General features: G+C 48.7%; 4 protein-coding genes across 8 annotated transcripts; 2 read left to right on the top strand and 2 right to left on the bottom strand.

The window, feature by feature from the left end:
• Positions 1-1,237: 1,237 nt before the first annotated feature.
• TNFAIP8L2 (TNF alpha induced protein 8 like 2) lies at positions 1,238-4,045 on the top strand. Of its 2 annotated transcripts, XM_038562224.1 has the most exons (3): positions 1,238-1,389; positions 1,858-1,953; positions 3,003-4,045. In XM_038562224.1, exon 3 carries the CDS (start codon positions 3,008-3,010, stop codon positions 3,560-3,562), a length of 555 nt encoding a protein of 184 aa, XP_038418152.1. In that variant the 5' UTR covers positions 1,238-1,389; positions 1,858-1,953; positions 3,003-3,007; the 3' UTR covers positions 3,563-4,045. The 2 variants fall into 2 exon arrangements, with proteins under 2 accessions (XP_038418152.1, XP_038418153.1); XM_038562225.1 differs by lacking the exon at positions 1,858-1,953 and having other exon boundaries at positions 1,252-1,389.
• LYSMD1 (LysM domain containing 1) lies at positions 4,044-12,267 on the bottom strand. The gene is made up of 3 exons (XM_038562223.1): positions 11,339-12,267; positions 5,902-6,266; positions 4,044-5,301 (listed from the first exon to the last, which is right to left on the bottom strand). The coding sequence occupies exons 1-3, from the start codon at positions 11,516-11,518 to the stop codon at positions 5,163-5,165; spliced, it is 684 nt and encodes a 227-aa protein (XP_038418151.1). The 5' UTR covers positions 11,519-12,267; the 3' UTR covers positions 4,044-5,162.
• On the top strand, positions 12,253-14,573 carry SCNM1 (sodium channel modifier 1). 2 transcript variants are annotated; one of them, XM_038562222.1, is made up of 7 exons: positions 12,253-12,449; positions 12,661-12,731; positions 12,965-13,035; positions 13,129-13,226; positions 13,348-13,436; positions 14,074-14,268; positions 14,413-14,573. In XM_038562222.1, the coding sequence occupies exons 1-7, from the start codon at positions 12,399-12,401 to the stop codon at positions 14,510-14,512; spliced, it is 675 nt and encodes a 224-aa protein (XP_038418150.1). In that variant the 5' UTR covers positions 12,253-12,398; the 3' UTR covers positions 14,513-14,573. The 2 variants fall into 2 exon arrangements, with proteins under 2 accessions (XP_038418150.1, XP_038418149.1); XM_038562221.1 differs by having other exon boundaries at positions 12,255-12,449; positions 12,965-13,053.
• TMOD4 (tropomodulin 4) lies at positions 14,236-20,178 on the bottom strand. Of its 3 annotated transcripts, none has more exons than XM_038562218.1 (10): positions 20,030-20,178; positions 18,843-19,007; positions 18,497-18,653; positions 18,060-18,176; positions 17,230-17,319; positions 16,915-17,045; positions 16,698-16,805; positions 16,166-16,309; positions 15,762-15,906; positions 14,236-14,414 (listed from the first exon to the last, which is right to left on the bottom strand). In XM_038562218.1, the coding sequence occupies exons 2-10, from the start codon at positions 18,963-18,965 to the stop codon at positions 14,251-14,253; spliced, it is 1,179 nt and encodes a 392-aa protein (XP_038418146.1). In that variant the 5' UTR covers positions 18,966-19,007; positions 20,030-20,178; the 3' UTR covers positions 14,236-14,250. The 3 variants fall into 3 exon arrangements, with proteins under 3 accessions (XP_038418146.1, XP_038418145.1, XP_038418147.1); XM_038562217.1 differs by having other exon boundaries at positions 20,002-20,161; XM_038562219.1 differs by lacking the exon at positions 14,236-14,414 and adding an exon at positions 15,286-15,405 and having other exon boundaries at positions 20,002-20,161.
• Between the last annotated feature and the right edge of the window lie 13 nt (positions 20,179-20,191).

Raw genomic sequence — 20,191 nt, forward strand, 5'->3', positions numbered from 1 at the left:
TCCTGGAGTCCCAGGCTCAAGTCCTACATTGGGCTCCCTGCAGGGAGGCCGCTTCTCCTCCCTCTGCCTATGTCTCTGCCTCTCTTTGTCTCTCGTGAATAAATAAATAAAATCTTAAAAAAAAAAAAAGAAATTATCTTCTAAGTAATCTAAACTTCTCTTTACTCTCATTATTCTTCCAATTTCTATTAAGTTAATGATAATATTTGACTTGCATTGTAGTTACATATGCTTAAGTTTATCTCCCTGACAAAGCTGATTCTTTTATTTTATTTTTATTTTTTAAAAGATTTTATTTATTCGCAAGACACAAAGAGAGAGAGAGACACAGGCAGAGGGAGAAGCAGGCTCCCTGCAGGAAGCCCGATGCAGGACTCGATCCCAGGTCTCCAGGATCAGGCCCTGGGCTCAAGGCAGCGCCAAACCGCTGAGCCACCCGGGCTGCCCTGATTCTTTTTTTTAAAAGATTTTATTTATTTATTTGAGAAACTGAGCATGAGCAGGGCAGCAGGGGAAAGGGCAGAGAGAGGGAGAAGCAGACCCACTGCTAAGCAGCAACTCGATCCCAGGGACCCTGAGATCATGACCTGAGCCAAAGGTAGATGCTTAACCAACCCCAAGGCTGTCTGATTCTTGATAGTAAATGTTTTGGCCTCATTCAGAAACTGTAACTTACCTTCACTTCTGCAACCACATAGCCGCTACAAAGCACTGGCAGGTAGGCTTGTTTCCTCTAGTGGTTCAATGCTGTGCTGACATCTGCTGGTCACACGTGGTCTGGCTGCCCTGGCCCCAGCTCCTTCCTCTCTATTATTAAGGGTGGGAACAGTCCATGCCACCCTACCCAGCCAGGCACTGGAAGCCTATGCTCATGGTACCCCTGCACCAAGCACCACCTTCCCTGGAGACTCTGGGAACACACATCTGCTAGTCGTTGGCTTGCCTCAGGCATCTCTAGCCTAAGCTCAATTCAATTTTCAGTCTTTCCCCACTGACCCCCACCTCAGCAATTTGTACTTCACGTCCTTCCCAGCACTACAAAAATAGAAGAAGATGATCTCAAGGAACTGGGCATAAGGAAATGAAAAGACAGACAATTTAAAAGCAGGGGGTGTGCAATGCCTCCTCCTAACCTCACAAAATCAAGACTATTTCCTACAGAGTGCTGCTATTCCTTTTAACCTGTCGTGTTGCATTTCTAGAGCGCACTTGGGCCACAGACCTTCTGAGGGAGAGTGTGATGAACCGGAGGTAGAGCACAGAGCTGGTAGGTGGGGCTTGAGGGGCGGGGCCAAGCCAGAGGGCCTCTCACTGAGGAGCTTCTCCATTCTGAAAGCTCTCCCAGAACGGAGCGTCGAAGGCAAGATTGGCACCCAGCACTCGCCTCAGGTGAGGGATCGTCAGTGGCAGGCCAGGCTTTAGGGGTGATGGTGGAGAGGAGTCTCCATTCTGTCAGCCTGAGACTTCCGTGTTGTGAGACTCCCACTTGACAGAATTCGTGGGTCCCCAGCAGGGGTCCAGCTCAGTTTTCCTTGGGGCAAGGCAGCCTCAGAAGGGAGGGCCTGGTTTGGGATGATATCAAAGCAGGGCAGAGGCACGCAGGTGATGTGGGTGCGTGACAGAGTACTGACAGGTGTGAGGACGCCGTAGGGGCCACGGAGATAGACGTAAGGGCCAGAGGGAGAGCCTGGCCGGAGGACCACAGGGCAGGACCCAGACAAGAGAAAAAGGAAGGCTAAAACAGGGAGAGAGAGGACAGCGGACCAAATGTGAGATAACCGCGGGTTCAATGAACAACTGGGTAACAGGAAGGCCAAGGAGGAAGGCAGGCTCACATGGAGCAATCTCCTCTTCCAGCTACGGAGCCTGGTCCAGAAAGGCAAAGCCAAGAGCAAAGCACAGTTCCAGATTCCCAGTGGACCGGTACAGCTCTGGCAGACCGTCCTCCTAACGGTACCCATCTCCTCGGTGTCCTCAGACTCTCGTTTTGGTTCGGGGGAGAGGGTGAGGCTGCTCCTCACTGCGGTCACAACCACATCCTGCAGAGCAGTGGAGGGGAAGTAAGAAGCAAACAACCAGAAGCACGGGCAGAGACCAGGGGAGAGAACCCTGGGTATGTGGCGGTCATGTGCCACCAGGAGGGTCCTTGATTTGGTCCCAGCAGAAGACCATGGGCCTCCAGTACCTCCTGCCCGGTTTGCCATGCTTCCTTAGCCCAAGTCAAACTCATTGAAAGAATTCCAGGGAAGGAGGTTTCTTTGACTTATAGTTCGAAGCCTTGTTTTTATCATTTGCTAGTGACTGTGGCCAAGTTGCTTCACTTCTCTCAGCTTCAGGGTTCTTATTGCAAGATGGGGACATCTACCTTACAAGGGGTTGGGAAGACTGGGACAATCCCCATAAAGCACCTGGAATGGATGTTCTCAATAAACGTTAGTTACTATTTTTATCAGGACTCCTGGGACCCCTATCTCACTAATTTCCTTAAAGACAGTATAATACAGCAGCTCACACAGACTTTCGGATTCAGAAAAACAGTTGTGTCGGGCCTTGGGTAAATTATGTAAGGCAAGCCTCAGTTTGCTCAGCGGTAAAACGAGGAGAGTAATAGCCACACCTCATAGATGTATGGTTCCTGGCCGGCGACCACAATGGTCGCCATGAAAGTGATCTGCCAGGTAAGCCTCATCTTCTCCACTGTAGCGCAGCAACAGCCTACTTCCCCTTAAGACTTAACTCATGGGGGCTAGTGGCCTGTATGATCTCACACCTCCAGCCAGAGCTGTCACTGCTCCTCTGGGAAGGGTGGTGATCAGGATGTCCTACAGTACTCTAGGGAAAGAAATGGGAATAAGGCATAGAGGACTGAGGGTGCCCAGGGGAGAAAAGATGAGAAAGAGAGAGGACAGTGAGAAACCAGAGAAAGGAGGAAAATTCATCTCTAAGGAAGCCTGTGGCCTTTCTAGTGACTGACCACATACCGTCTTGCGCCCCTTCCCCAGGAACTATGGAGTCCTTCAGCTCAAAGAGCCTGGCACTGCAGGCTGAGAAGAAGCTGCTGAGTAAGATGGCAGGTCGGTCTGTGGCTCATCTCTTCATCGATGAGACAAGTAGCGAGGTGCTGGATGAACTCTACCGGGTTTCCAAAGAGTACACGCACAGCCGGCCCCAGGCTCAGCACGTCATCAAGGACCTGATCAAGGTGGCTGTGAAGGTGGCGGTGCTGCACCGCAGTGGCTGCTTTGGCCCCGGTGAGCTGGCCCTGGCCGCCCGCTTCCGCCAGAAGCTGCGTCAGGGCGCCATGACCGCGCTCAGCTTTGGCGAGGTGGACTTCACCTTCGAGGCTGCCGTGCTGGCCGGCCTGCTGACTGAGTGCAGGGATATGCTGCTGGAGCTGGTGGAGCACCACCTCACGCCCAAGTCACATGGCCGCATCCGTCGCGTGTTCGATCACTTCTCTGATGCGGGCCTACTCACGGCCCTCTATGGGCCTGACTTCGCTCAGCACCGCAGCAAGATCTGCGATGGGCTCAGGAAGCTGCTGGACGAGGGGAAGCTCTGAGGCCCGGGCCCAGCACATTCTACCTCGGCCAAACGGCAGACTGAGAAAACGACAGCCAACAGGCCTTCTAACCCTGCTCATCAGCACTAATGCTTTTCAATCCTCTGAGACCACCCCACCCCCAAACTACTGGTGGAGAAGAGGCAGAGCCGGGGGTTGAGGCCTCTCTCCGACTCCAGCCCCAGGACAGGAAACAAAGCTGCCTGAAAAAGACGAAGTGAAACTTGGATCTCTACTTCCCCCATCAGGGACATTCGAAGCAGGGAAGCCCCTCCCTTGAGGACCAGGGAAGAGGGCATAGCCCAACTAACCCTTCAGGGGACACTAGAGACGAAAGGGGGTATGGGGGCCCTTTGGAGCCATTCTAGACCTCCAGCTCCAGGCAGAGCCTGGACAGATGCCAGAGGCTCTGCCCCAGAGCACAGGAAGAAAGGGCCAGGGCAGGGGAAATTCTCATAGGGGAAATAAAACTACTAAAACATGCACAGGGCTCAACGTTTAATCTCTCCAGCTTCTTATACCTTCTGACCATCACAGAGGCAAGAGATATATAAACACCACTTATCTTACTTCTCACCATTTCCACAGGAGACTGAGACATAGTTCCAAGTATCATTAGGGTTCCCTTGCCTACTTCTAGTTAAGAAACTAAAACAAAAACAAAAACAAAAACAAAAAACTGTACCGCAGATCAGTGCTACAAGTTGCAAATAAATATGCAGTGGGGGAGCAAGGCATAGATCAAAAGGGTCTGGTGGGGAAGGAGTGTGACAAAGAAACTCCCACAACAAAAAGGCTCCCCCCAAACTGTCCTCTTCACACTCCAAGGCAATTCTTCTTTCATCCCTTAGCCTCACATGGGCTGAAGAGAGGAGCAGGTTAGAAGGGTGAACTGGTGGCATGGAGAGTTCCGGTCCCTACATTGCTGCTTTTTATTCAGAGCAAGAGTTATAAAAAAGTTAGAGTGAACTGTTAGTCAAAACTGAGTCCAAATCCTTTACTTGGAGGTTGGGGGAAAGGCCCAGCACGGTCTGCCATTCTCTGCAGAAGGGCTAGATCACTGATTGCCCCATCTTGAGTAACGTGCTTGTCTAAGAAGGTGGGGAATGTGAGGAACTAGCAGTCACTGGCTTGCTGTTCCTGGATTCCCCCCACCCCAGACTTACAGAAATCCCATTTTTCAGTTACAAGAGGAAAACAATAAGATATAGCAAATAAATACTACTTCAATATAGCACCAAATAAATTAGGTAACATAGTCAGAAATGGGGCGGAGGCTGAGGGCTGGGGGGAGTCCTTGCCTCCCTGCTCTAAGGCCGAGGAATGGTAAAGGGATAGGAAAGGCAGCATGGATGTAAAAAGAGCCTTCTGAATCTAAAGGACAACTCTAGATTCAGTCCCAAAACTGAGGAGGGTTCTGTTCTCTGTCCCCAGGAAAGCTGCCCCAGGCGAGGGAATTCTAGATCAATAGGAGGCTGGGAAGATGGCAGGAGGGAGGAAGGTGGGCTGGGAAGCTGTGTTCTTGAGCCTCACCTCAGGCTCCTCTCCCCCTCAAGTTGCTCCTTCAACATCTTGCTTCTCTCCATCAGTTTCGGGGACATCAGAGTTTGAAGATTTCATCCTCCTGGTCTCGAAGTGTCCGGGTCCGAGAGGTTCGGGTGAGTGGCACCGGACCTAGTACTGCTCGCTGCTGCATCCTAGGGGAGCTCAGGTGAAGGCCTGACTCCTCCCCAGGTATCCTGCAGGTGAGGAAAGGGGGCAAAATGACAGATCAGGGCAAGAACCGAGAAAGGGCCCAGTGAAGGGGTACAGAGCAAGCTATCTTCCCCCCCCGCTTTTTTTAAAGATTGTATTTATTTATTCATGAGAGATACAGAGAGAGCGAGAGAGAGGCAGAGACGCAGGCAGAGGGAGAAGCAGGCTCCATGCAGGGAGCCTGACGTGGGACTCGATCCTGGGTCTCCAGGACCGCGCCCTGGGCCGAAGGCCGGCGTTAAACCACTGAGCCACTAGGGCTGCCCTATCCTCCCCTTCTAATAGACATGAGCAGCTTGCTCTGAGGTGGAGTCTTGTCACCCTCTCGCTAAGTTCTAACCCGAATGCTCCTTCGTGGATCATTAGCGCTCATCTCCTCTACTCCAGTGAGCACAAAGAACCATTTTCTGCTGCTCTACCCATCCCAGCAGCCACTGGCTCTGTTGCTGTCCTAGGGCCACCTGGGCAAAAGGCTTTACCTTGCTTCTGCTGACACTGAGCTCTTACTTGTGTGCCTGGTCAGCTAAGGCTACAAGAATGGAGAAGTCTGTGGAAGGGCTTAAAATGAACCATTCAAGACTCACCCACTTTCTCCCTTTCTCAGCTTCTGGGCAGCAGCCTTCTTTGACAGGCTGATCTGTGAATCAAGCTTCTTAAGGAAATCTGAGGCAGAGAGGTCATGGATGGGAGTTGGGGGTTCCCGGCCAGGTGTGGGAAGGACTTCGCCATTAGCATGTTCTGAGCCTGGCTCCTGTTTCTTCCTGTCAGCCGAGTGTGGCCGAACTTCATCGTTCCTTGACTGTACCTCTTCCTCTCCATTCTTCTCTTCCTCAGAATCCAAACCATTGAACAGGTCTCTGGGCTCTGTCAGGATGGGGATGTAGAGGGTTTTCTTCAAGAAGATGGAGTCATTAGTATAAAGGCGGTTTGCACGCTTAATCTGTTCCATCTTTAAAAAAAAGTCACCGCAATTAATGATAGTAATAATGATCAATCTTCTGTTTAGCATCTCATGCCTTTTAAAGTGATTGTACAGAGTCCTATCCATCCATATCACAACCAAGCTAAAATACAAAGGGTTGACAGTATTCCTCTTTTATTGATCAGTGGGTTCCATACTTTCTGGTGTTAGGGTCCCTTTATGTTATCAGAAACTACTGAGGAAAAAAGCTTTCCTCAAATGTAGATTATAGCTATCAACATTTAAAGTATTATAAATTAAAACTGAAAAAATATGAAAAAAATGTATTTATTTTAAAATAACCCATTACTGGGGCCCCTGGGTGGTTCAGTCAGTTAAGCATCTGACTCTTGATTTCAGCTCAGGTCATGATCTCAGGGCTGTAGAATTGAGCCCTAGGGTCAGGCTCCTTGCTCAGTGGGGAGTCTGCTGGAGATTCTCTCTTCATCTCCCTCTGCCTCTCCCCTATCCTGTGCTCACTCTTACTCTCTCTTCCAAATATATAAATCTTAAAAAAACAAATAAACATTACATGTTAACAAATATTTTAAGGAAAAATAACTATTTTCTAAAATAACAAATGGATCAAAAAGAGAGGCACTGTTTTACATTTTTTTTTGCAAGTTACTTTAACATCTGACTTAACAGAAGACCACAGAAGATTCATCTATCTGCCTCTACATTCAATGGGCTGTAATATTACATGTCATACAACTTCTGGAAAATACAGTACACTCATGAGGATGAAAAAGACAAAGCCTTGTTATCATTACTGTGACAATGATTTTGACTTGTAGATTCCTGAAGAGTCTCAGGTACTCCTAGGGATCCCTAGACCTCACTTTCAGAACTTCTGTTAAAGAAGAAGGAATTGAGGCTCAGAGAAGTTACTTGTGTAAGATGACCCAGCAGGTTAATGACAAAGCTAGAAATGGAATTCTGGGCCTTTTCACTCCTTCTGGGGATGCTTTTCACACTAATAATTTCATTGACCAAATATTTATTTAGTGCCTATTTATTCATCACTGAACATAGTGACTGGCATTACCATCCACTTGCAACCCAAGGTAGAAATATGCCAACCTTAACTCATTCTTTTCTTTGACCAACCATACCACACTGATCAACAAAAGTATTGCAAAAATCTCTCTCCCATCTGGTCTGACCTTCACGTTGCCTGCCAGCACCTTAGAACATATTCTTACTACTTCTCCTCTGGGTATTATAACAGTCATTTTATTTTATTTTATTTATTTTTATTTATTTTATTTTATATTTTTTATTTTATATATTTTATTTTATTTTATTTATTTTTATTCATGAGAGACACACAGAGAGAGGCAGAGACACAGGCAGAGGGAGAAGCAGGCTCCATGCAGGAAGCCCAATGTGGGACTTGATCTCAGGTCTCCAGGATCACGCCCTGGGCTGAAGGCGGCGCCAAACCGCTGGACCACCAGGGCTTACCCCTATAACAGTCTTTTTAACTGGTCTTCCTCTCTCCATTTCTATGTATCTCCACCCTGGTCAACAGCTATCTTTCTAAAAAAACTTAATCTGATCAACCTGCTACCCTGCTTATTAACCTCCTATGGCTCCCCATTGGCTCAGAGATAAAAGTCAAATTAGCGTTCAAGGGTTCTCAATCTACCCCCATAAGATGTCTAACCTCATCTCTCATCTTCTGCCATCTATATATATATCTTGCTATCCTGAACTTTTCATTTTTTCCCCAAACATTTTATGATCTTTCACACTTTTGTGTCTTTATCTACCTGAAATACTTCTCCACTGTCTTCTCTGCTGGGAAAACTTCTTCTCATCAAATATAACTCCCTTTGTGTTAACCTTCTCCAGGGCTCCCAAGGTATACTGTAAATAGTGCCCTATAATACCTACTCTGTTATATTGTTATTCACCCTTTTGCATATTTGTCTTGCCCAAACTCTGAGTTCTTTGAGGGCAGGGATGCTGTTCCTGTATCCTAAGGCCCTTCTCAGCATCACACAAACTTGGCACAGAGCAGAGGTTCATTAATGCTTTATGAGCAAATCAACTAGATAACAAAATATAGAAACTGCAAATGTAGTATATTAGTAAAAATCTTATGCTATACTGCGTTAAAATAAAACTGGATTAATCTCAACATATTGTTAAAAAAAAGTTAAAATTGGCTCGCAGTTTTGCAGCTTTATTTTGCAAAGCACTTGATACTATTAATTTCATTTTGCCTAGATAATATCTAGGTCCCTAACTCCAAGATGCTATGAATACTGTGAATCTTTTGGTGCTTTCATTTCCTAGAAGTACCATATAAGGCAACATCATTCCACCTTTAAAAAGGATGTAACCAAAGCCAAACCCCAGAGGAGTCCTAGGCTGCTGAGCCAGTCTGCTGAGCTAGAAAGGCCATTAGAATCTAGTTAAAGAGGGTAGCCCCGGTGGCGCAGCAGTTTAGCGCCGCCTGCAGCCCAGGACGTGATCCTGGAGACCCTGGATGGAGTCCCACGTCGGGCTCTCTGCGTGGAGCCTGCTTCTCCCTCTGCCTGTGTCTCTGCCTCTCTCTCTCTGTCTCTATGAATAAATAAATAAAATATTTTTTTTTAAAAAGAATCTAGTTAAAGAGAACAGTTAAAAAAAAAAGAGAGAGAGAAAGAATAGTTCAAAGGGATGATTTTAGAATGAGACAACCTGGTCTGAATCCCAGCTTGATTTAATAGACTAGTTAACTCTATTAAGTAGACTTGTAGTCTGTAGCACGTTATCTCCCTAACCCTCGCTTTCCTTATTATCTTTAATCTTTTTTTTTTTTAAGATTGTATTTATTTATTCATGAGAGGCACAGAGATAGAGAAGCAGAGACACAGGCAGAGGGAGAAGCAGGCTCCATGCAGGGAGCCTGATGCGGATAGGTAATAACTCCGGTAATTATCATTATTTAATACCTCTTTCTCATTTTACAAATGTAAGGAAACTGAGGCCCCAGCCAGGTGAAGGGACATATGCAGGCACTCAGCTGGGATGGAGGGAGTGCTCAACACCTTCATATCCACTTCCTTTGTTTAGGCCATGGCCTCTACTTGCAGTGTTCACTTTCCTATCCTCCCAATCTCCATCTGTGGAAATCTTAGCCATGTTTTCATTCATTCAAAAAACATCTATTAGCTTCTGTGTGCTGGGATTCTGCCAGACTCCAGAGATATAAAACGGAAAGAAAATAGTTCTGTCCCTTAAGAAAAATACAGGTTATTGGAAAGACAAACACATACAAGGTATAAACAACAGGAGTATAGGTTTGTGGAGGAGCTATAGAAAGGAACTTCTAAGTCTTTCAAGGCCCCTTAAAATTCCCTTAAAATCTACACTTACGTCTGTCCTCGTCCCTTTCCAAATATAAATGAATCTTTTCTGATTTCCCACCCTTTGTTAATACCTCTACAAACTCACCTGCAATCATTACCTGTTTCCCCCTTACATTTCTCACTAGACTGCAAATTATATGAGGGCAACAATTACACATTTTATTTATGTTTTGATCTCTTGGTCTGGTTACAACAGTGCTTAAACATACCATGCACAGAAATGTTAGCTAAGGATGCCTGGATGGCTCAGTGGGTTGAGCATCTGACTCTTGCTCTCTGCTCAGGTCATGATCTCAGGGTGGTGAGATAGAGCCCAGCATCTGGCTCTGCACTTAGCAGGGAGTCTGCTTGACATTCACTCTCCCTCTCTCTCTGCCTCTGCCCCTCCTCACCCTGTGATCTAAAATAATAAATACATAAGTAAATCTTTTTAAAAATGTCGGTTAAAAAAATAACTTAAAAATAAAAAGAGGGATGCCTGGGTGGCTCAGTGGCTGAGTGTCTGCCTTTGGCTCAAGGTGTGATCCTGGGGTCCCGGGATGGAGTCCCACACCAGGCTCCTGGCAGGGAGCCTGCTTCTCCCTCTGCATATGTCTCTGCCTCTCTCTCGGTGTCTCAGGAATAAATAAAATCTTAAAAATAAAATTAAAAAAATAAAAAATAAAAATAAATGTTGGCTAAATTTGACAGGATATGGGAAAAAATTAATCAGTTTCAATGCAATGTATTTTTTACAGCTATCAAATATACCCCATGCACAGCCTGAAATGCCTGGTGTAGAGTATCTTTTTCGCACCATAGAGGCCACCCTACGGAAAGAAGGTAGAGCACTGAGGAGTAAAAAAGAACTAGAAGAGACAGACTTTAAAAACTTAGAACTAGGGTGGCTTAGTTGATTAAGAGTATCTGTTTTGCACCATGGAGGCCACCCTACGGAAAGAAGGCAGAGCACTGAGGAGTAAAAAAGAACTAGAAGAGACAGACTTTAAAAACTTAGAACTAGGGTGGCTTAGTTGATTAAGCAACAGACTCTTGAATTCAGCTAAGGTCCTGGGATGGATGTGGGGCTCCATGCTTGCCTGCCAGTCTGCTTGGGATTTTCCCCACCTTCTTCCCCTCTCCTTCCCCCTCTTCCAAAAATAAATACATAAATCTTTGGGGAAAAAAAAAAAAAACCCAACAACTTAGATCTAGAGTGGTTAGAGCACTGGTCTCACAAAGAACCTTAGAAACCAACTCTCCACTGTTTGCTGTAAATGTTTAATCACTTGCAATTAAAAAGTTTCCATGTGGTTAATATTACGAGCTTTGGAGTCAGATCTGTTTGAATTCCCACTCTAATGCTCATTGGTTATTTGACCTTGGTCAAATTGGTTAACCAATCTAAGTCTGTTTCTTCATCTGTAAACAAACGTATGCTTGACGGGGATGGGAGAACCAAATGGGCCAATGTATGTAAAACCTCTAGAATAGAGACTGGCATAAATAGAAGCAGCTCCTCTCCACCCGGATAGTGGCACAGGGTCTGTCCCAACCAGACAAGGCAACACTGAGATGGGAGAACAAAAAGATAAAGGTGGGTCAGACCACAACACAATTAGGAAATTTCAGGGGAAGTTGCCTAGCCGGGTCATTACATTCTAATGAGGAATAATCTCTTCTGAGTGGTTGTCTGCATCCCTACCATGGAAGACTCACCGTCACCCCGTATTTCAGTGCGAGTCCAGCCAGGGTGTCTCCGGGGGCCAGCTGATGCTCCAGGCGTCTTTCCCTCACCGGGGAGCAGGCTGACTGCACCAGGCTTCCGTAAGAACGAGCCCGGCTCCCCTGTAGCAGTCCTGACCCCCCGAGGGGGGCCTGTCTAGAGGACGAAGCCATCTCCTCACCCCGCCGGCAGCTGGGGTTGCAAGTGAGGGAGGCCTGGCTAAGTGCCGACAGCCACGGGGCTGGGGGCGAGGGACGTCTATCCAGGGGGTTCCTTTCCCCCGTCTCCTCTCACAAACCCCCGTCTGCCCCGGCACTTCGCGCCCCCGCGGCTCTCGTTTGTCCCGCTTCCCAGGCGCCTTCCCACGAATCTGTATCCCGAGGATCCAGTCCCTACCAGAGTCTCTCCTTATTAGCACCCCGCTGACTTTCAACCCTCCCACCACTATGAACTCTGACCTTTGAACCGTAGTTACCCTCCACACTCCGCTCAGCTCGCCCCTCTCCCCCAGGTCAGGCAGCCTCCGCCTCCCAGGTTCCCTTCACACCCCGGCCCCGCCTCGTCCCGGGTTGGTCGGCTTGTGTCAGGAATAAATCCAGCCCCCTCCTGGTGGGCTGTCGGCGGCCAGGGAGGCGCGTGAGGACCGCGAGAGTTTGTACTACACGTTCCACTCAGAGATCTTCCAAGGCCCGCTCCTCAGCAAATCCGTCACGGCCTCAACGTCGGTCTCCACATTTAAGTTCTTGTCTCCCCAGACGCCTCGAATCAGCCAAGATGCAAGGGCCGGGAGCCAGCTGGGTGGCAAGCCCTTTGAAAAAAAGACTTCATTTCCCAAAACGCCCCGCGCCTGCGGGGTCGCCGGGTCGCGTGGGCAGTGCGGTCGGCTCCGCAGGCTGTGGGCGGGCTTTCCGCGAGCGCTGTGCATCTAGGGAAGTAAGGAGGCCAACCGGAAAGAAACCCGACGGGAGAAGACGCCTTACTCTCGCTACGGTGGCCTGAGAGGAGTGGCCGAGGCGGCTCGGGAGAATTGTTCGCTTCTGGAGCTCAGTCGTAATGTCTTTCAAGAGGGAAGGGGATGATTCGAGTCAACTCAATGTGCTCAAAGTAAGCGCGAGAGGGGAGCATCGGGAACAGTTTCACTGCCCCGTGAAGGAGCTGTTTTGTTGCTCTGGCAACAGCTGCGGGGCCGGCGCGACCAGAGCTGGGTAGTGACCCCTTCTTCGCCCAGTGATCTCTGTTCTCATGGTCCTTTTTGCCTTTCAATCTTTGACCCCTCCCTCCTCTCCCACTGGTCCCGTCCGGCTACCCCCTGCAGAAACGGAGAGTCGGGGACCTGCTGGCCAGTTATATCCCAGAGGATGAAGCGCTCATGCTACGGGATGGACGGTGAGGGCGAGGGGTGATCAAGCCCGAGGGTGCTGCGGTTATAGGCTTCGTATAATTTTGTTATCAAGGGGGGAGCGGGAGTATCTAGGATTTTCTGATGGGGGATGAGGGACAGGGATGTGGGTGGTGGAAATTGGGAGACCCTAGAGTTTGGTTTTGGAAAGGGTTGCTAGGTCCAGGTGGAACCAGACCCCACTCACCTGGCACCGAATATCTTCTACCCTCCTCTCCAGCTTCGCTTGTGCTATCTGTCCCCACCGACCTGTACTGGACACCCTGGCCATGCTGACTGCCCACCGTGCAGGCAAGAAACATCTGTCCAGTAAGTGAGGGAAGACAAATCTCTGCAGATCACTCTTGCGGTTTTGTTTTTAATTCTCTTCCCCTCTACCTTCAGGCCTGCAGCTTTTCTATGGCAAGAAGCAGCCAGTAAAGGGAATGGAGCAGAATCCAAGACAGCAGAATGAATTGAGGCAGTCAGAGATCAAGGCTGAGGTAGGTAATCAGGGAGGGGAGGGTGTGTTTTGGGTGGGCCTGCTGCACATCTTAGGCTTGAAGGGCTTCGACTTCTTTCTAGCTCTGAAGACACTGACTGTGTTTCCCATCTCCACACCAGGCTCCTCTGTTAACGCAGACCCGACTTACCACCCAGAGTGCTCTGCACAGAGCTCCTCACTATAACAGTTGCTGCCGCAGGAAGCACAGGTCTGTGGGGTGGGAAAGCCAGAGGTAGGGCGGGTCAGAGGAGATAGATGGCTCTAAGATAAAGGTATTACAAATTGTATTCTCAGGAATATTAATACTCCAGAGATGTTTACTGATATTTCAGAAAAAAAAGAGAATGTTGCTTTTTTTTTTTTTTTTTAAGTTTAGGAAACGGCACTTTGGTTTTTGTTCTAAAGATTTTACTGATTTATTCATGAGAGACAGAGAGAGGCAGAGACATAGGCAGAGGGAGAAGCAGGCTCCCTGTGGAGAGCCCAATGCAGGATTCAATCCCAGGACCCCGGGATCATGACCTGAGCCGAAGGCAGACACTCAACCACTGAGTCACCCAGGTGCCCCAGGAAATGGCACTTTGTGATCCTACTTGAAGAGTAGTAATATTAATATATTCGAAGGGCTCTACAAAGTCTAAAGATTAAAAAAAAAAAACCCTCAAAATGTTATACTAGCCTTTTAAAAATTCATATGATTCCAAAATTCTTTTTTTTATGCAAGACATTTACTAATATCTTGAGGAACACAGTTTAGGAAACACTTCTGTAAGGGATTGGGAGTCATAGGAGAATTGGCCTTTTTCCTTTACTACTTTTATAGACGTTGATTCTTCTCTACCTAGACCAGAAACCCCTCGTCCCTCTGTCTCCCATCCCCCTTTACCACCCCCAGAGGTTGAGCCTGAGAGTGGGAAGATCACTAAGGAACCCATGCCTGGAGCTGGCCCACAGGCCAAGGAGTCAGCAACTGTCTCATCCCCTGTGCCCATGAGCCCCACGAGGAAACGAGCCCTGGATCATTACCTCACCCTTCGAAGGTTTGTATGCAGAATCACTTTCTTCAAGTTTTCTCTTTTCTTTCTGAGTTTTCTTATTTCAATCCTTCTCAATTGTTTTTCTCTTATCCCCATTAACTTCTTAAACCTCTTTTCCTGATTTATTCTATTTTCTGTTATTTGCAGCTCTGGATGGATCCCAGATGGACAAGGTCGATGGGTAAAAGATGAGAATGTTGAGTTTGACTCTGATGAAGAGGAACCTCCTGACCTTTCCTTAGACTGATACCCTCTTTTCCCCCTCAGTTCACAAATAAATTTCAGCAGGCTCCAGGAGTCTAACTTTCTTCAAGTCTACTTCCTTGCCCCATTTCAGGATTTCACTGGTGGATTTTTTTTTTTTTTTTTAAGTAGGCTACACACCCAATGTGGAGCCCAATGTAGAGCTTGAACTCATGACCCTGAGATCAAGACCTGAGCTGAGATCAAGAGTCAAACTCTGATTAACCAACCAAGCCACCCATTTCAGGTGTCCCCCATTTCAGGACAGCCAGGCCCATTCTTCCCTGAAATGTACACAGCTCCCCATACTTCTGACCCCTCCCCCACCTTCAACCAAAGTACTGCCAAGCGTCAGCTGCATGCAGCCCAATGCCCTATTAATAAGTCTGTCAGAAGGAGGTCTTTGCCCTTCATGTTGTCTGCCTTCTTTTTTTTTTTTTTTTTTTTTTTTGTTGTCTGCCTTCTTCCCCACCTTCACTCAAAGTTCTTTCCTCCTTCAGATCACATGAAGTTGTAGTTAGACACCAGGGGCCCTACCCGTATCTGAAAAGAGGGCTGGGGTAGTAGGTACCCTGTGAGAGCAGAAGGGACTAACTGCATTGGCAGGGCCACAGGGAACACCAAGGGAGGGAGCTGCCCCACCTCTGCCTAGTAACTTGAACCTCCCTGCCTGCTGATCCCCAGAGTATAAATAATCCCCTGATGAACTGGCAGTAACCCTTGGGGGTTAGCGCCAAGATTCCCACCCCAAAGCCCGAGGAAAGAGGGAGGCAGGCAGAGTGGACAGAAGGGCCTTTATTTACAGGAAAGGGGAGAGAGAAGGATTTAGGTATTCAGGGCTCCCAGCTCTAGTTGGTAAAGGGAAAAGGTAGCGTTATCTCTTTTTTTGCTGGCGGCCTATAACAGGAAAGAGGAAACACAAGTCTTTGTTTTATCTCTTTGCTTCCTGCAAAGGTACTCATCTTCCCCTTTCCAGTTCCTTGGCCAGACTCAAAGAGGTAATGCCTTAGGCCAGCAAGCATACCCACCCCACATGGCAAGTAAAAATGCCATGCCCACAAACAGGTATGTCTGGCTTCTTTTCCACCTTTCTGCAGGTATAATTTGGGGCAGGAGACTTTTCTACTTTCTCACAGGGTTTAAACTTCTCATGTGAATACTGCTTTGGCAGCCCACAGGCCATTAGTCACTAAGCTTTCAGATTCACTACCTATTTGCCCTTTCCGCCACACAACAAGTTTGTATTTACTCACGTAGTTCATTGTTCCGGGTCATGGCCTGGGCTGCCCGAGCTCGTGGCCCCTGCTGTGTAAAGTGGTAGCCAAAGCGGACAATGGAGGGACACTGTTCGAGAACGGTGGCCATCTCCATCTCCACTGCATCACCAGGCCACTGGCGCTGGGGGAAGGAGAGATGAGACCTGTCAGCCACGCTCTCTGCCTGGTTCATTGTCCCACACCACCAACCCTTTGGGAGGTCAAAGAAGCTTGTTTCATCAGAGTGGGTGATGAGAAGTGCTGACTTGGCTCCCTTCATAGAGACCATGAAGAGGAGAATTCAGACAAAATTAGATGAGATCCTGACCCAAGGGCTGCTCCAGAAAAGAGATTCAGTGAGTATTACCTGAATGCAAAGACCAGAGGAAGGTAATGCTGACCTGGTTGTCTACACGCAGCTCAGTGAGTGTGGCATTTTCCCGAACTGCCTTCAGCACAGCCATGAGCCCTGTGCTGCTAATGAAGTTGGATTCAATGTTCAGGCTCTGGAGGCTACGATTCTCACGCAACATGTCAGCCACCGCCTGGGTAGTAGGGACTTGGGTTAGGATTAGGGGATAGTTTCACAGATGACTGAGGAGAGAAAGAACAGGAGCAAGAGGGAAACACAGCTCTTTGAGAAGAGTCCTTGAGGAGCTGTAGGTGGGGCTCAGGGAGATGGAAGGGAGCACAGGTAGTAGGGGAAGCGGGGAGGGTAGGCATGCAGTGAAGTTGGTGGGGTGGTAGAGAGGGCCATGGCTCTCTGAGAAGGTGATCAGAAGATTTCAGAGTGATGAGCCATAGGACTGGGCGTAGGCTACCCTAAGAGAACATTGATAGGAAAAGCATCCCCAGCACAAACCCTTATGACAGCCCTGGCAGGGGTGCATGGTAAAGTATGGGGAGAGGACTAGGGATTTCAAGTTGCCTTACATTGGCAATGGGGTCCCCACTCCTTGTGGCCACAAGACTGAAGCTCCGGACGTAGGTATTTTTCTTCATGGCCTCACATAACTCAGTTAGCATGGGTATTGGGATGTCCTGACAGAGGGGAAGAGGAAATGGCAGGCTAAGGGACTCACATATCTGGGACTCACATAGTTAAATGGGCATTTAGTATTTGGAGGATGGGTGTGGGGGGGTCAGATACCTGTATGTTATTGAGGTTAACTTCCTCCAGCTCCTTGTCATTGTTTCGAACACTCTTCAGGATCTCCTCAATGTTTGTAGGATTTGGGGGCTCATCTGGCACTGGCTTATACTTGTCAGGCTGTACCACACCTGGTGGGTGAGGGCCAGAAGGAAACCCCAGCCTGTCCCCCACAGTCTCCTCCTCATAGGTTCTCTTATTATTCATGCACCACATCCTCTCCGTGATCACCCTGTTTTACCCTTTGCTACCTTCCCGCAGACCTTGGGAGTGGCTGCCAAAAGTCGTGGGTGCTGTGCCCCCAGACACACTCACTGCTAATGCCTTCTGTGTTGCAGATTTCTCCACTGCAGATGGCGTCATAGTATTGCTTGTTGCTCATCAGTGTGTACATGCCCAGAATTGCTGGAGAGAGCAAGTAGGGGGGGACAGGGAATGAGAAGGGGTTTGTTTCCAGTACCCCTTCCTCATTCTGAATCTGTTGAAGTTTTTTTTTTTTTAAGATTTTATTTATTTATTCATGAGAGATGCACAGAGAGAGAGGGAGGGAGGCAAAGACACAGGCAGAGGGAGAAGCAGGCTCTATGCAGGGAGCCCGATGCGAGACTCGATCCCCGGTCTCCAGGATCACACCCCAGGCTGAAGGCGACGCTAAACTGCTGAGCCACTGAGGCTGCCCCTGTTGCAGTTTTAAAGCCTGACCTCTCCCACTCTTCCAAAGAGGTTCCCGCTCTCCCTAGGTCCCAGAGTTCCCTTCCATGAGCTGCTCAAGGTGTGATTTGTAAAAAACTTTAAGACCAGGCTAAGGGAGGGTTCCTAAGGAACCCCTAGAGGGGGAAGGAAGGAAAGACCAAACGTGCCAAAAAAAGGGATGAGGGAGTCTGTCCCACTTCCTCCTGTTTTCAGCCAGACTAGTGACACTCTTACCTGCTTTATGATCCCTGTAAAATTGCCTTTGAGATGTGAACTTACTAAATTAAAGAATGAATGAACTAATACATAAAAAAAAAAAAAACAAAACACGACCTTGAGGCTTTCTTTAACATCCATGTCCTGTCCAAGGCTTTCCTCATGAGTCCCATGCCCTGGGTAGGACCCCCCGCCCCTGGTGTCGTCACCCTCCTCAACTTTCCACAGCTGCCCACCTGCTATATCACACATTTCAGCATCTGTGGCGTTGGCCAGTGCCTCTTCCAGTTCAGGCTCCAGAGTGATCTGCTCCTGTACAGGAATTTCTCTCTTGGGCTGAATATAGGGCTTCCCTGATGGGGAGATGAGGGATGGTTCAGGTAGAGGGCATTCCTCCTAAGATCCCTGTATCCAGCTTCCTTTCCTTCTCCGGGAGGTGGAGGTCTGGGTCCTAGGGGCCACTGTAAAGCTTGAGTCCTCTACCAGATCAGGACTCCTGAGTCCCCTGATCTCTTCTAAAAGTTGGAGAAGTGAAAGATGGCATGTAGGTTTCAGGGTGGCCGAGTCCCTGGGCAGCTAGGAGCTGGAAGGCGAGAGGGAGGCTGGAGGGGGGAGTACAGTTGAGAGACAACCATTTGGGTTTTGGTAGGCATGGTCGCGAGGGTCTCCATACCCTTTTTCTCCCCTGTGAAGGGCACCAAGTCGTCCCGCTCTTTGACCTCGAGTGCCTGCTGCTCCAGGTACTGCAAAAGGGCATCCCGGTCCAGCGGCCCTGTTGGACTCTTCTTTGTCTGGTCACGTTGCCTTAGTCCAGCTGGCAGGAGCATGTTCTGAGGGGTAAGTTTTGGGGAGCAAGTTGGACCTCTGATCTGGGGCACCTTCCAGGGCTCCCTAAAACATCTGCAGACCCCTTTTCCTTGGCCCCCTTGGGACTCCAAGCCCTGTAGGCAGCCTGGATCTCAGCCACCCAGGGCCCCTCCCCCTTCTCAAATGCCTGGAGACTGCTCCCAGCTCCCTACCTCGGGGTCCATCTCCTGTAGCTCGCAGTCCAGCTGCTCTAGCTCCTCAGGGCTCAAGGTCCTTAGGATCTCATCTTCATCTATGTCTCTGTATTTCTCCAGTTCCTTCTGATATGATGACATGATGGACCCCACCCCCTCCCCACTGTGTGGCACTCACGGAGCCTGGGGAACATGGGGAAAGTGACTGGATAATGGAAATGTGCACACAGACACAGCAGGACACAGACCGGCCAGGGGGCAGAACAGTGAACTAGATGCCTTGGCAGTTAGAAATCTAGTCAGGCATGGGAGTATGGGGGAAGGTTAGGTTGTTTAGTTAGAACCAGAGCTTCCTTCTTCCTGCTTCCCCAGCTTCAACCACTGGTTGGGGATCCCAGACATCCAAGCTGGATTTGCCTGCCCATTGTATTACAGAGAAATCCTGGCAGCACCCTCCCCTCTGACCTCGGCGGTCGGTGCCTCTTGCCCAAGCACAGCTGCCAGGGCCCCTGCCAACAGCTGGCCCCATGCCCAGTTCCTATTGAAAGGAAGGGGGGCATACAGAGAGCTTCAGGGAAATTCCTCCTCTCTTCCCCATAATCGTCTTTTTCCTATACTGGTTTAAGGAAGCAAGGGAAGCGGGGAGAAAAGAGGCAGTTTTCTTACCCTATCCTCATTTCCTCTTTTATTGTGGGAGAATCAAGATTTCACTTTCTATGTTTGCTAAAACTAAAGCCCAAGGGAAAGCAAAGGCTCAGAGGAGCTGGGGGACTTCCAGGTTGGGGGAAGGGTGGTACGCTCTCAGAAGGGACTGAGTTCCCATAATTTGTCCCTGGCTTTGGATGGGAAGGTGACACCGGACCAATGGGTAGGAAATGCCTTCTCCACATGCAATAAAGTTTCTCTAAATACAGCAGGAAGATTAAACTTGTCCAATCTTTTACATTATAGAAAATACACACAAGCTACACATACACACCATGCCAAATATGAAAGATCCACAAAGTGTGTGAGATACTTGCACTGACAATGTAAACTACAGTTAAGGGATAGGACAGTGGCAGAAACATACACCAAGAACAGAAACACGCTTCATATCATTCCCAGTAGGAGCCACCCCTCACCTCCCATCTCCCACCGAGCTCTGATCCATAAGCCCCCTGCCTTCCCCACCTACCAGTCCTGGTGGCCACTTCCCTTCTCACCTCCCCTTCTGTCGGTTTGTCAGTGCTACTGGAGCACTGTCTCAGCAGCAGGAGGAGCCCAGTGCCGGGGAAGAGGGTGGGGGAACAGTGAGCTCAGCATTTTATTATTTTAGCTCTGGCCAGGTGGGGGGTAGTGGGAGATCACATATACACAGCCCCCGT

This window comes from Canis lupus, chromosome 17 (genome assembly GCF_011100685.1).
Source record: "Canis lupus familiaris isolate Mischka breed German Shepherd chromosome 17, alternate assembly UU_Cfam_GSD_1.0, whole genome shotgun sequence".
NCBI lineage: Eukaryota > Metazoa > Chordata > Mammalia > Carnivora > Canidae > Canis > Canis lupus.

Bases quoted from the DNA above. Each gene is read 5' to 3' on its own strand.
- TNFAIP8L2 (XM_038562224.1), top strand. From the start codon at position 3,008: ATGGAGTCCTTCAGCTCAAAGAGCCTGGCACTGCAGGCTGAGAAGAAG.
- LYSMD1 (XM_038562223.1), bottom strand. From the start codon at position 11,518: ATGGCTTCGTCCTCTAGACAGGCCCCCCTCGGGGGGTCAGGACTGCTA. The intron at 6,267-11,338 runs GTGAGTCTTCCA...TTTTTTTTAAAG, and splicing joins CACTGAAATACGGGGTGACG to ATGGAACAGATTAAGCGTGC. The intron at 5,302-5,901 runs GTGAGTCTTGAA...CCTCACCTGCAG, and splicing joins CTGAGAAAGGGAGAAAGTGG to GATACCTGGGGAGGAGTCAG.
- SCNM1 (XM_038562221.1), top strand. From the start codon at position 12,399: ATGTCTTTCAAGAGGGAAGGGGATGATTCGAGTCAACTCAATGTGCTC. The intron at 13,227-13,347 runs GTAGGTAATCAG...TCTCCACACCAG, and splicing joins AGTCAGAGATCAAGGCTGAG to GCTCCTCTGTTAACGCAGAC. The intron at 13,437-14,073 runs GTCTGTGGGGTG...TTCTCTACCTAG, and splicing joins TGCTGCCGCAGGAAGCACAG to ACCAGAAACCCCTCGTCCCT.
- TMOD4 (XM_038562218.1), bottom strand. From the start codon at position 18,965: ATGTCATCATATCAGAAGGAACTGGAGAAATACAGAGACATAGATGAA. The intron at 18,177-18,496 runs GTATGGAGACCC...TCTCCCCATCAG, and splicing joins CTTCACAGGGGAGAAAAAGG to GGAAGCCCTATATTCAGCCC. The intron at 16,310-16,697 runs GTAAGGCAACTT...CCTACTACCCAG, and splicing joins GTGGGGACCCCATTGCCAAT to GCGGTGGCTGACATGTTGCG.